The following is a 14,812-nucleotide window of genomic DNA, read 5'->3' as shown; positions in this document are numbered from 1 at the left end:
ATTGTGTTAGTTAACGCACTAGCGTTAGTAACAGGTAAAGGTAATGGGTAGGTGTTTCCTGACTTTAGTTGTCAACTGTGTAAATCCTCAAAATGTGAATCTATGAAATTTTCACAGCTAGTTAAATAGTCAGTAGGTATTAACTCTATTTGGCTAATTTGTGGTAATTCATTCTCACTATCAGTTGCCACTAGCTTCTGTGAATTATAGATGACTGACTTTCTGAATCTAAGTCACTAATTTCCTGTTTGATACCCAAAATAATTGGAAGAGGGTCCATATATAGGAATATTTATCACTTCACTCATTGCATAAAACTCACTACGTTGCCCACTCACGGAGTAATGCAAAAATATTTATAATGAGTTATAAAAATGAAGAGAACAAATATTACAGTTATTAAAAATAATTAAGAAGTACTAAAAGTATGTAAAAGCATAGAGGTCGTACTTTCTAAAAATGTATATTCAATTTTACTTCTGCGCATTTGTGCAAGTAATTTATATTTTATATTGAATACATGTGAAGACTTCTTGAAGTTCAATTATGTTTGTGCAGTTTATAAAATAGTGATTGCTTGTGATCTAACCTGAGTGGAGAGTCCATATAGTTTCGCGCTGGCAATGACTTCATTAGTCGATGACGTCTTGCTCAGGGAGGGATGACCTCACGTCTTACGGCGATCCACATGGGAGGAGGAGCCTGACCTCTTGCGGCGATCTGCCTGGGGGCTGACCTTCTTGCAGTGATCCACCTGGGGGGCTGACTTCTTGCGGCGATCAGCCTGGGGGCTAACCTTTTTGCAGTGATTTACCTAAGGGCTGTCCTCTGTCTTGCTGCGATCAGCCTGGGGGCTGTCCTTTGTCTTGCTGCGATGAGCCTGGGGGGTTGTCCTCTGCCTTGCTGCGATTAGCCTGGGGGCTGACCTCTTTTGCACACCGACGAGGCTTGATTGTTTAAGCAAGAGATAGTTCGCTTGTCTGGAACCACTTTCACAACCTTCTTAAACTCCGGTGTTGTATAGTTGGCTGGTTAGGTGCCCGAGTGGCTGGCTCTATGGCCTAAGTGGCCAGTTAGCTGGCGTGAATTTTCCGCCCAACACTCGGCTCGACTCGGCTCGGCTCGAGTCGTGGTAACTTTCGGTCTGTTGTAGAGCTGAGTATTAAATTGCTGTGTTTGCATTTTTTTTAAATGTCCTTTACCCTTGTTTTTCTGAGTATATGTTCTGCAAGTGTTTCTAACCACTATCCACTTATTTTTCTTGTAAATGCTTGTTTTTTGATGATTCACTTAAAGTGCCACTTAAGTCACTAGAATCGCTTGTTTTGTTTGTTTCTGAGTGTCTGACTGGTTATCGTGACCGTCTCACCGTTTGCTACCAGTGTCTTAGTCAGTTTTATATATGTCACACACACATATATATATAATAGTTCTGGAACTCTTAAGTGGCAGGGGTGATTTAAACACTTGTTCTGGGCTTTGAATATTTCTAAAGCGTCTATATAAACAGGTACTTAGTTTGGGAGAGAATTTATTGTGAATTCTCTCCGAGGAAAGTGTTTTGAGTACAATTTTATAGGAAAACTTAAGCGAGGTGTTCCCCCCTTAGTGAGTGGTAAGAATCTACCTCTGTGACCGTGAGAAGAGGAACCGGCCTGCAGGCTGTTATGCTTAGTGGCCCGACCCCGCCTGACTTCTCATGAAGTAACAGACTCCGCAAGTGTAAAATGAACAACTACTGAGTCATAGTTGAATAACGTAGTGAATAAATTCTCTCTCATGAGTATACTGTATATGGGAGGAGGAAATCCCCAAGATCTTAAAGACGCCTCGATCGTCAATATTTATAAGAACAAGGGAGGTCGATCATACCGTGGTCAACTACCGCAGGATCTCATTGCTGTCCATAGCTGGCAAGGTTATTGCTCGAGTCCTCCTAAACAGACTTCTTCCTAAGGTGGAAAACTTTCTCCCAGAATCTCAAAGTGGCTTTAGACTATCACAAGGCACCAATGATAAGATCTTTGCTGCCCGCCATATGCAAGAAAAGTGCAGAGAAAAGCATTGTATTTTGTACATGGGTACATGACCTTCATTGACCTTATTAACGTCTTTGACTCGGTCAACAGGGAAGCCCTCTCTCGGACTCTCAATCGTTTTCGCTGTCCACCAAAATTCATTGCCACGATGAGGCAACTCGACAATGACATGAACGGCAGTGTCCTGCCACCCAGTCTGAGTTCTTCTCCATCCAAATGGAGGTAAAACAAGGATGTGTACTGGCACCAAATCTCTTTTCCATTTTCTTAGCTGTCTTCCTTTCTCGTGCCAGTGCCAATTTTGGCGGGGTGGACATCCAGTACCGGATGAAAGGATTTTTCAACATAAGACGACTCCAGGCAGGAACAAAGGTGTCGGCCGCTTCCATCACTGAACTTAAGTATGCAGACGACCTCACCTTCATTGCTCACAGCGAACGCGACCTACAGGAGATCCTGAACACCTACGCAGTAGCGTGTGCACACTTCGGCTTTGAAGTGAATGCACGTAAGACTCAGATTCTCTTTCAGTGTACCCCTAGTTCAACCACACCTCCACCATTCATCTAGCTTAACGGTACTACTCTCTCTAATGTTACTAACTTTCTGTACCTTGGCTCCCACCTGTCCACCACCGCGGACGTTGATAACGTGATTCAATATCGGATCAGATATGCATCTCTGGCCTTTGGCAGACTCCGTACCCGTGTCTTCAACTGTAGGGAGCTGAAATTATCTGCAAAGTTGCAAGTGTATCGAGCAAGAGACACCTCAAGGCTCCTTGAAAACTTTCTCCAACGTAGTCTAAGTTCCATCCTCCGAGTTCGATGGGAAGACAAGAGAACAAATGCCAGTATCCTCGCTGACACCAACTGTAGGAGCATCAAGGCTACCATAATCCATTAACAACCGAGTTAGACTAGCTATGTTACTCATATAGACGACAGTAGCCTGCCAAAGCAGCTACTTTACAGTCATCTAACGAATGGTAAACGTAGCACTGGCGGACAGCGGAAAAGGTATAAGGATAGTGTTAATACAAACCCGAAAAAAGTGCCAAATTGACACCCTTACTTGGTAGATAATTACTCCACACAGTAACGCTTGGAGACGCGCCACATGAGAAGGTGTCAATATTTTGTAGTAACCCGACGGCTTACTGAGGCAAAAATGCGCCAATGTCGGAAAGACCCTGTCGCCACCCCTGTGTATCTGTGGACGGCCCTGCTAGTTCCGGATTGGCCTAACGTGTCACCTCAGAGCTCACCAACGAAGGTGCCAACCTTAATAATTCATATCATTCTTTCATAGCTGGATGATCGTCATTGTCGATTCTGAGTGACATCAAAGTAGTAACAGTAGTAATACTACTGATCACTATGCCGGGTAACAGACATTGCTGTGTCTGTGCTAGCCAGAACCAAAACTGCACAAATTGTGAATGTGCGAGAAACAACAGACCATGTGTGGACTGTAGAAAGGGAGTCAATTGTCGGAACCCACGTCGCAGGAAGCCGACACAGGAGGTCACAGTAGATATCGCCGGGACTCAATCGCCCATTGATATCCTAATTCACAGCAGTGTGTCTACCCAACCCGAAAATGAAGTACTAATAAATGCTGCTCCTTTAGTAGCAGATGTTCACGGAGAGAATGAGAGATAGCCACCACAGTGGAATGGCATGTCTATGGAAAATGCAGGCATATGGGTCAATGAAACCTACTCAGAAATTGTCAGGTGGTCGCCCGCTAACCTATTTCAACCACCCAAGTGTGCGGCCACCAAAGAAATGATTCGGGAGATGACTCGCCTCATAACTGATTACACTCAGGACCGCCTCCTCGCCCCCTTAGCTCTTCAAATACTAGCAATAATACCACATCTATTTTGTCAGAAGACTGACACAAAGACTAAGCACAAAGAAAATGTGGCAGCAATGAAGAGAAGATTGGCAATGTGGCAGATTGGGGCCCTTGCTGATCTCCTATGTGAAGCAAGAACACTGCAGGAGAGACTAAAAATTACGGGTGACGGAAAGCAAAACACCGATGACATGGCAAGAAAATTTGGAAACAAAATGCGTGTGGGAAAAGTGTCTCTGGCGGTAAGATCTCTCACAGAGGAATCCTCCGGTGGGATTATGCCAATAAACAGAGAGACATTAAATCGACTGAAAGAGAAACATCCCCCTGCAAGTGATGAAGAAGGCGTCAGGTTAGAGGGTGCCTATATCCCACCAAACGCTGTCCTGTTCGAGAAAATAACAGGATAGATGGTGTGGAAAAAGGCACTGAAGACTCGAGGAGGAGACGGCCCTTCAGGTCTGCATGCAAACGGTTGGAGAGTCATCCTCAGCATAAACAAGTTTTGCCCTGTATCAAGCCATCTCTTCACTGCCATTGCCGTCCTTGCAAGAAAACTGGCAACCTCTTGGTGCCATCACCTTCAGGCCCTGACGGCCTGCCGTCTCATTCCTCTGGAAAAGAATCCAGGATGTAGGCCGATAGGGATGGGGGAAGTGCTGAGGCGGATCATCGGAAAATGCATAATGGAAGTGGTAAAGGATGACGTCAGGGCAGCAGCAGGGAACCTACAAGTGTGTGCTGGCCACCAGGCTGGCGGGGAGGCCGCCATTCAAGCCATGAGATTGATATTTGAGCAACGTGATTGTGAGGCCGTTCTCCTGGTGGATGCTTCAAACTCATTCAACATACTTAACCGTAAGGCTGCACTGCACAACATCAAGATCAAGTGTCCAAGCTTTGCAATGTATGATGAAAACTCGTATAGGAATCCATCAGACCTCTATATAGTAAACAACAAGGCTCTAAGAGGTGATACCATCTTACAGTCAACCGAGGGAACAACACAAGGAGATCCTGTAGCAATGGCTATGTATGCAATAGGCCTATCAGTGCTCCAACAAGAATTAAAATTTGAAACAACTGGGGTCAAACAAGTGGCGTATGCTGATGACCTTACAGGAGCAGGAAAAGTGGAGGGCATCAAAAAGTGGTGGGACTTGGTAACATAGCGAGGTCCACAAATATGGTGCCACCGAAACGCCAGCAAGTCCTTCCTCATCGTGAAGCCAGAACATTATGAACGGGCAATGGAGGTGTTTGGCGGAAGTGAGGTCAAAATAACAAAGGATGGCCAAAGACATCTAGACGCAGTAATGGCACTACGGACTTCAAGACCGAGTACGTAGCGGGAAAGGTGAATGAGTGGGTTAGTGAAATCCAAGCTCTGTCTGAGATTGCTAACACAGAGCACATGCGGCTTTTGCTGCATTCACCCATGGAGTCAAGCATCGTTGGAACTACCTGATGCTTACTATCCCTGATATCGGACCCCTAATCCACCCTCTGGAAGAAGCTATCAGTGTCAATTTAATTCCCAAATTAGTGAAACACCCCAACTTATCCCCAGCAGAAAGATCACTTCTTGCAATTCCATCAAGACTGGGAGGTATGGGACTAACCAATCCAGAGGAGATTGCTGCCACCGAACATCAAAAGTCACTTAAGCTCACGGCAGCCCTCACGGACCACATAATAGCCCAGAACGCAATAGGGGAGGTGGATACCAGTGAAGTAAACAAGATTCGTAGGTCCATTACGACAGAACGACAGCACTGCCAAAATGATAAGCTGCAGCAACTGTTGCTGCAGGTACCAGAAAGTTTGAAAAAAAAAGTAGCTATAGAGCAGGAGGTGGGCACCTCGAACTGGTTAACTACGTTAGCGATAAGGGCAAATGGTTTCAGTCTCAATAAACAAGAATTTACAGATAATCCATTGCTCTAAGGTACGGTTGGCCAGTAGAAGATTTGCCCTCCCAATGCCCGTGTTGTAACGGCCCCTGTCTCATCAACAGAACATATTATTTAAATGGGTCAATACATCACCACCCTGTAAATTTCCACTGGCTATGAGGTGACATGTTCAATGCACGTGATAAGGTGTGCCCCACAGGAAGCTGCGTCATACTATGCTGAGTAAAGGCATAAGTAGCCGGCTCTCTGGCCACCTGAAGCGAGCAGTAGTTTGATATCCTTGACTAGAGGAAGACGTTATTTGAGAGCCACAGTGGATGGCTCCGTCTTCCCTCGAAGGGGAACGACGTACCCATACCGTTCTCCATCGATGGGTCACTACTCATCAGTCACTCACATCAACTAATATTGAACGGACGTGATATACGTTTATATTTACATAAACGCCGTCCTCTTTCTCGTTCACTCATATATAGTGGAACTTACAGTTGATCTACACTCAGGAATTATAGACATAATCCTTTTATAAAAAAACAAAGGACCTTCATTGGGTCTCATTACTAAAACCCCAATATTTAATTTATGTGAATAACCCAGTTAAATTGGGGGATTAACGGACGGATTCATATAAGGTGGTAGCCAGGTGGTTGCAAATGCATTGAACTAGTAGACATACCTAGACGTCTGTGTTTTGTGAAAACAGAAAAACAAAACAAGAGTGACGCGTTACATACCGTTACTTACCGTTACATAATCAGAGTGTTTAAAACTTTATCCCTTATCGAGACGATACTTAGTGAGTGCTCCTTATCTCTGTCACATACAAAAGGTGCAGAATTATTAATATATCATACAGCCAGTTTGGTAAACATCCTGTTACTACCGGTGAAGAAACCCAGAAGTCAGCATTCTTCAGTACAGTGTTGCAGATGGTTTCATAGTCTGTACAAACAGTTGACATTTCATAAGTAGCTGGACGGTTGTGTGGTGTCGCGAGCGTCGATTACATAAGTTCCGGTGTCATCAGCCAGTTTTCCATATATAAGAGACTGCAAAGGTTTGGCACACGGCAGTCACGGCAGCGGCATAGCAGCAAGAAGACAGAAAAATCCATCCATCATCAATATCTGTTCAACAGTGGAGGTACTCCCCTATCCTGTAGTGGACTCGCCCATCGTCTAGGTTGCTTGGCGTCGTCTTTCGTTGCCAAGGGAACCAGCAGGAGGCGCGCACTCGTCCAAGGACGAAGCTCCGCCCTACTCTACCCCACTCCACCTCAGATATCACCTGGAAGGATCGCATTTTCTTTACAGACGACTCTTCCCTGTAATAGGCATTTAAACAGTAAAATACTTTATACACAGTGAGACTCTATAGCTTCTCAAGTGATTGTTACAACTAACAGTCATAACACCATAAACACAATTGGTAATGGTAGGGGAATTATGTTCTCCCAATTACTGTGGCATACTGGCTTCGAAGAAGATGTCTTGAATAAAGACGAAAGCTAAGGCGCTCCGTTGTTTCCCTATTCCCGTGTGATTTTATCAAGATTTATCTTATCCACGTTTTCAATGTGGATCTACATGATATATATATATATATATATATATATATATATATATATATATATATATATATATATATATATATATATATATATATATATATATATATATATATATATATATATATATATATATATATATAAGATATATATATATATATATATTGTTACCGCAAGCAGCAAACACATAAACAAATATTATGTTAGGCTGTAAGTCATGTCATGTTTATTGGGTGTGCTTGCCCTTATGCAGTATGTAGAGTGTTCAGATGGTTGAAGATGAGAGGCCCAGAAGGAGGTTGGAGGGTGTGAAGGGAGTTTGTTTACGTATAATTATAAACACCTGACTCAGCCATAGCTGACCAGCCAGGGGGCCAGGCTATAGGGTGGGCATTTCAGTATAGCTACCCATATCTTAGAGTCAACACCTACCCTGGCTTCTCTCTAGACTTTCAACACGTAAGTTTAACTAGTACTTATTGTGTACACAGGTAGACTGTGTCCATTGATCAGTGTGACAATATAGAAATATGGCGAATTGAGTACTCATTGTTTTTGTGTTAAGATTAGACTAATTACATAGCCATGATTCTTGTGTAAATATATATTGAATTAAACATTTATGTAGGAGTGCCTATGTATGACTTATTTGAAATACTAAATGAATTGTATTCAACAGGTTTGACAGAATTATAATGTTCGAGTACTACGTGAAGAGTCTAAATTTCCTTAACCGCCTGACTGGCGGTTACAGTCAAACGTGAATGTCTACTGTGTAGCAGTGCTACCTAGAACCAACGCGCGGGCAGCAGTAACCAAGGTCAACTCAACTCAACCCACTGGAGGGATGCGCGTGAGTATGTGCGTGCGCGCGCGCGTGTTCCCAGTGCCACGGATTACAGTGCAACGCCCGTAGATTTATAGTGGCGATAATACTTGAACCTTTTGTTATTGAAGAAAATAATGTTGTCAGAGTGAGCTCAGCCACTCTTAGTGTAGCTTGGCTCACCAACACGCGTCACTCGAGGGACGAGTGTGTGCGTGTGGGTGTGGATGTGTGTGTATCCAGTGGCGAGAAGTGCAGTGCAACGTCCGGTATACTTCTCGCATCGATAATAGTTAAACCTTGTTAGTCCAGAAAATAGTCTTGTCTGGGTGATCTTCATCACTCCCAGTGTAGCGCATATGAGAATGAAAACACATGTCATTATTGTTGTCTGACGTAAGTGCAGAACACAATTAGTAGTCATAATTGACTGAAGTGATATTGCTTTGTAAATATCCCAAATATCAATGTAAAGTCTGTAATGATATCAGTTGCGAGTGTATGACGAGGCACACGAACGTGCCCTGATTCAAGAGTGGTTGAAACGAACGCAATTCAATTTACCTGAATAAGCAAGATGCCGGAGATTGGGTATATTGATGACATGGAAGGAGAGTCGGACCTAGATAGAAGCAAACATTTTGACCTAATGACAATGGATCCGCCCGCCGAGGTATAATCAGAGAGTGGTGAAACAGGAAATGAGCTTGCAATACCAGGAGATCCACGGGAAGGTCACAGTAGGGAATGGTATTATCAACAAGCAGTGGCCAGAGCTGAGGTAGCGTCGGATGAAGTAAACCGAGCCCTGCGAGAGCTTAAGGCAGGGTGGATGAAAACGATGCACACTGGAACGGTGGCGGGTCAAGAAACATCAGCACTAAAACGAAGAAGTGACAGCTCACAGCCTTCGACAGAGAACTCCAGCAATTATGAGAAGCCAATAGTACGGGAAGAAACCCAGCAACAGGCATCGGTCAATGTCGAGAAAATGGCATCGTCTTTACCGCCAATGCTTGCAAACAAAGCGCCTCAAGTCACAATTATGCATCCACAGGGAGAATCAGAGAAGGGTGAAGAAATAAGAGAGCTAGTGGCTACGGTGCGCATGCCGCAAGCCACCCCTCCCAAGTTTAAAGGACAAGGGCGGGCGGAGTTTTGGACCTTTGTGCATGTCTTTCGTCGATACATGACAAATGCGGCCGTGCCAGAGAAGTACAAGTACCAACTGCTCATGGATGCTTGTGAAGGAGAGGAGTTACATCAAGCAATCATGGGATGCGACTATCTGGAGCCAGACAGAGCCTACAACAAGGCAATCAAGATCCTGGAGGCAAGGTTTGGAGATAAGTATGCATATGCGGACCAGCTGGTAAAAAGGCTCATAGACGCTTGCTCAGTGGGGGCGTTCGACGATGAAGGGCTGCGGAAACTGGCATCTCAGCTATGGAGTGCAGTAAGCCATCTGGAGAATCTGAACTTGATGTCTGAACTTGAAACAAGGCAGACCTTCAGAACGCTGGAGATTAAGCTTCCCTCCAAATTGAGGGAACGCTGTGTGGATGATGTACGAAATTATCAGAAGTCGACAGGACACAGAACGGGGCTGGTGAAGTGGTTAGCGCTATATTTAGAGGAGAAAGCGGTGACGATGGATGACATGGCTCTGCTATCAAGCGAGGACAGTCAAGAAGGAAGTAAGAAAAGACCAGAAGGATCATCGTCAAGCAAACGTGCCGTGGGCCTAGTGATTATCAGTGAAGTGAAAGGCAATGGAGGAGAAACAAGCTCTGGAAAAGGCTCGTGCCCAGTGTGTTCCAGAGCACATGGATTAGCAGGGTGCGACAAATTCCGGAGCATGTCAGTGAGGGAGAGGTTAGAGAGGGTAAAAAGATTACGTTGCTGTTTCTTGTGTCTGAGAGTGGGCCACCTTGTTGCTGAGTGTTGGTCACGCTTCAGGTGTGGCACTGATGGGTGCAAAGAGAAGCATTCTAGACTGTTGCATCAAGAACGAAGGGAGGCACTTACTGCAAGTATGTCAAACACACGCAAGGGTGGCGTAAAGCGAAATTTTCAAGGTCTCGTGAAACAGGAGTCAATGGCAGGCACCTCTGATGGTGGCATGGCCCAGAAAGCCAACGACAGTTCGTACATGGCCGGAAAAATAGGCCATGTCTATGCTACAGGGACAAAAGACGGCCATGAAAACCGATATAGCTGCGAAAGCGACATCTGACTATCGACGAAAAATGCCAAGATTTACTGCCTATAGTGAGTGTGAAGATTCGGGAAAAGGACTCACAACAACGAAATCACATCAGAACTTTAGCTCTCTTGGACTCAGGCAGCGACAGGTCGTATTGCACCAAAGATCTGGCACAGAAACTAAGGGTGAAAGGGACACCTACCCTGGAAACCATGGGTACACTTGCCCAAGAGATGATACTCGAGTCAACGGAGGTAGATCTAGAAGTGGTTGGCGCAGGCATGAAACGAGGCAGAACCATACTTATACCGAAAGTACTCATTATACAAAATTTCCCCACAACGCTGCACAACTCCGTAGCGAACACAAGTGATATCTCAAGGTGGACCCATCTGCGAGGTGTGGAATTACCAGAATTGCAGAGCAACCGCATAGAAATTCTGATAGGACAAGATGTGCCACAGGCCCTGGTACCTTTGGAGGTCAGAGCAGGAAGGGATGGAATGCTATTCGCCATAAAAACGCGACTGGGTTGGACAGTAAATGGATCGGTGGGGCACCAAGACGCACAAGGAGTTTGCATGTCAGGATGCCTGATGACCGAAACTGTCGTGAGTCCTGAAACCCGTCTGGAAAGACAAGTTAAGCTTTTTTGGGAGCTGGAAAGTGGGGACACAGGAGCCTTGCAGCCAGCAGCTCATTCACTTGAGGACAAAAGAGTGTTGAGGCTATGGTCAGAGACAGGCATCGAAACTAATGGTCATTACCAATTTCCCATACCGTTCCGTAATGAGAACACGGAACTCCCAAACAACAAGGCCGTGGAGGAGAGTCGACTAGATGGGCTTCGAAGGAGACTATCCAAGGACGCACAGCTGCGACAAGGATACGTAGAGGAAATAAATAAACTGCTTGCTGAAGGATATGCTGAATCAGTGCCTAAGTGCCAGTTGGAGTCAGATACTGGACTGGTCTGGCATCTGCCTCATCACCCGGTGTTGAACCCAAATAAGCCAAACAAAGTACGCATAGTTTTTGACTGTGCAGCCAAACACAAAAGGACATCGCTGAGCGACCAGGGACTACAAGGTCCAGACTTCAACAACAAATTACTTGGAGTCCTGTTTAGGTTTCGCCAAGGAACTACAGCCATCATTGCAGATGTGGAGGCTATGTACCATCAAATCCATGTAGCGCCAGAACATCGAGATGCGTTAAGATTCCTCTGGTGGGAGAATGGGGACCTGAGTAGAGAGCCAGTAACTTACAGGATGAAGGTGCCCATCTTTGGTGGGGTGTAGAGCCCTTCATGTGCAACTTACGCTCTCCGGCACACATTCCAAGACCACAGATCCGAGATTCCCGACATGGTGGTGCAAGCAGATGTCAACTTCTACGTTGACGACCTGCTCATGTCGCTGGACTCATCAAATGAAGCATCAATGTTAGCGTGTCAGCTTCGAAGACTGTTGGCGTGTGGAGGATTTCGGTTAACTAAGTGGGCCAGTAATCACAAAGGAGTGTTGGCTACCACCCCACCGGAGGAGAGGCAAAATGCACTGAAGGAAATTGATCTGAGGCAAGACAAATTGCCAATGGAGCGAGCCCTGGGGGTTAGGTGACTCCTAGAAGGTGATCAGCTCGCCATCAAGGTGCAACCAAACTCAAGGCCAGCGACCAGGACAGGAGTACTAAGCCTGGTCAGTTCTATTTATGACCCACTGGGGTTCGTGGCCCCATTCATCATCAAGGCTAAAATATTATTTCAGTGTGAATGCAGGCGTCGATTAGGGTGGGACGAACCTTTGTCGGCTGTTAATCACACGACCTGGAGCACCTGGCTAGGAGAACTGGCCCACCCAGTGAAATTAAGGGTACCCAGATGCCTAAAAGCAGCATGTGCTAAAGAAATCATCTCAGCACAGTTGCACACCTTCTGCAATGCATCGCAGGCTGCTTACGGTGCAGTGACCTATCTGAGACTGGTAGACTCTGGCGGAAGTATCCAGTGCTCTTTTGTGTACGGATGGGCCAAGCTGGCCCCACTCAAGCAACTAACAATACCAAGGCTGGAACTTTGTGCAGCTGTCCTGGCAGTGAACGCTGATCGAACGATTCGCCGAGAAATGACCATGACCATACACGAATCTTATTTTTGGATGGATAGCATGCTAGTCTTGCAGTACATCTCCAATTCGAGCAGACGATTTCAAACGTTTGTAGCCAACAGGATAGCAGTCATACAAGAGCTGTCAAGAACTGACCAGTGGAGACATGACGGCACATCGCTGAACCCAGCAGATGATGCAACTAGGGGATTACCTGTCCTGGACCTGGTTGCAGGATCTCGGTGGATACGAGGTCCTGACTTTCTACTCAGTGTTGAAGAACGGTGGCCAAAGGGAAAGGAACTGCCAGCAGTTCTGAACGACTTACTGGAGGTGAAACGAGAAGTACACCAGAGATCTGTAGTTGCTCTGGCAGTGAGCGAGCAGTCAAAGTGGTCCCTCGCCAAACTGTGGCTCAGATACTCATCATGGTACCGCTTGGTGGCTTGGATCTAGTACAAGGACCGCAGACCTGCGCCTCAAACTGAAGAGGCTAAGCACTGAGGAACTACAGTCGGCTGAGCAGACAATTATATGACTGGTGCAGAAAGAGGCTTATGAGAAAGAAATCCAAACTGTCATAAAGAGTGAGCTGCCGAAGGACAATAAGCTATATAAACTGGAACCTTACTTGGACGAGCGAACGTTGCTCAGATCAAAGGGAAGAATTAAAGGAACCCTTCTTGGGCGAAGTGGTGAGGAACCAATCTTGCTGCCTAGAGACCACCACATCACCGAAATCATAGTGCGGGAGATGCATGGAGAGAGAGCCGGACATGCCGGACGAGAACACACGATGGCGTGTGTGAGGCAAAGGTATTGGATTCCCCAGGGCAGACGCTTGCTTGATAGAATCATACGACGCTGTGTAGTGTGCCGACGGTGCAATTGGAGAAGTCGGCATCAAAGGCAAGCTGACTTACCAATAGATCGTGTCATTCCTGGAAAGGCTCCATTTGCTTACACTGGAACGGACTGTTTTGGTCCATTCATTATCAAGGTAGGGAGGAAACAGATTAAGCGCTGGAGATGTCTGTTTACATGTCTAACTATTAGGGCTGTTCATCTAGAAGTCTTGGCCTCATTAGACGCAGATGCCTTCCTCAACGCAATAACAAGGTTCTCACGACGCAGAGGTACACCAGAGCGTATTAGGTCGGATAATGGGACAAACATGGTACGGGCAGCCAAAGAGCTCAAACTGGCAGTGAAAAGTTGGGAGCAAGATGACAGACTCAGAGGTGCCTTACTGAAAGCAGATATTGACTGGGTCTTCAATCCACCAGCTGCCCCATACATGGGGGGAGTATGGGAAAGGCAGATTCGCACAGTAAAGAAGGTTCTGCAGGCGATTGTGGGCTCACAAGTTTTAGACGATGAACGTCTGCAAACACTGTTCTGTGAAGTGGAAGCCATAGTTAACGAGAGGCCAATCACCCCGGTTCCAAACACTCCAAATGAACCAAAGGCTCTCACGCCTACTGATCTTTTGCATTTAAGTCAAAAAGGTAATCTTCCCTTAAGTGGAAGGTCAATAGGCGAATCATACCACAGAAGGTGGAAGCATGTCTAGTACCTTGCAGATCAATTTTGGAAGCGCTGGCTGACGGAGTACCTCCCTCAACTCAGAACTCGACAAGTGCATTTCAGACCACGGCGCAACTTTCGCCCTGCTGACCTAATCATTATAGCAGAAGCAAATAGTCCACGCAACAAATGGCACCTTGGTCGAGTGATGGAAATCAAGGCTGGCGAGGATGGACTTGTCCGACAGGCAGTGGTTAAGACGACGACGTCCACAATGTTGCGACCTGTGACAAAATTATTCTTGTTGGAGGGAGCAATGGAAAGGGTTGACGGAGTCGGCCAGGAGAATGAATTGGGTATCCACACATAAAGATGGTGATGTACGAACGTCAAAAGACCGAGATATCCTAAGGAGCTGATAAGTACCACCAGCCTGTGGGCAGCAGGTCACAAGAACGTGACAAAATTAAAGTTGAATACCATCAGCCTGAGGGCAGCATGGTTACAAGAACGTGACAAAACTAAAGTTGAATACCACCAGCCTGAGGGCAGCATAGTCACAAGAACGTGACAAAATTAAAGTTGAATACCATCAGCCTGAGGGTAGCATGGTCACAAGAACGTGACAAAAATTAAAGTTGAATACCTTCAGCCTGAGGGCAGCATGGTCACAAGAACGTGACAAAATTAAAGTTGAATACCATCAGCCTGAGGGCACAAAGGACCGAGATGTCCTAAGGAGCTGATAAGTACCATCAGC

At 45.8% G+C, this 14,812-nt stretch overlaps 1 protein-coding gene across 1 annotated transcript; it reads left to right on the top strand.

Moving 5' to 3' along the window:
- Nucleotides 1-11,784: 11,784 nt before the first annotated feature.
- Nucleotides 11,785-12,981, top strand: LOC121870898. Its single transcript, XM_042372870.1, has 2 exons — nt 11,785-12,030; nt 12,187-12,981. The coding sequence occupies exons 1-2, from the start codon at nt 11,785-11,787 to the stop codon at nt 12,979-12,981; spliced, it is 1,041 nt and encodes a 346-aa protein (XP_042228804.1).
- Nucleotides 12,982-14,812: the final 1,831 nt, after the last annotated feature.

This window comes from Homarus americanus, unplaced genomic scaffold (assembly GCF_018991925.1).
Source record: "Homarus americanus isolate GMGI-L3 unplaced genomic scaffold, GMGI_Hamer_2.0 scaffold52512, whole genome shotgun sequence".
NCBI classification, from domain to species: Eukaryota; Metazoa; Arthropoda; class Malacostraca; order Decapoda; family Nephropidae; genus Homarus; species Homarus americanus.
The sequence above is the reverse complement of the archived record's forward strand: the minus strand, read 5'-3'. Positions and strand labels throughout refer to the sequence as shown.

Excerpts from the sequence above, each read along its gene's own strand:
- LOC121870898 (XM_042372870.1), top strand. The coding sequence starts at position 11,785 with ATGGTGGTGCAAGCAGATGTCAACTTCTACGTTGACGACCTGCTCATG. Across the intron at positions 12,031-12,186 it reads CAATGGAGCGAGCCCTGGGG|TGTGAATGCAGGCGTCGATT; the intron begins GTTAGGTGACTC and ends ATATTATTTCAG.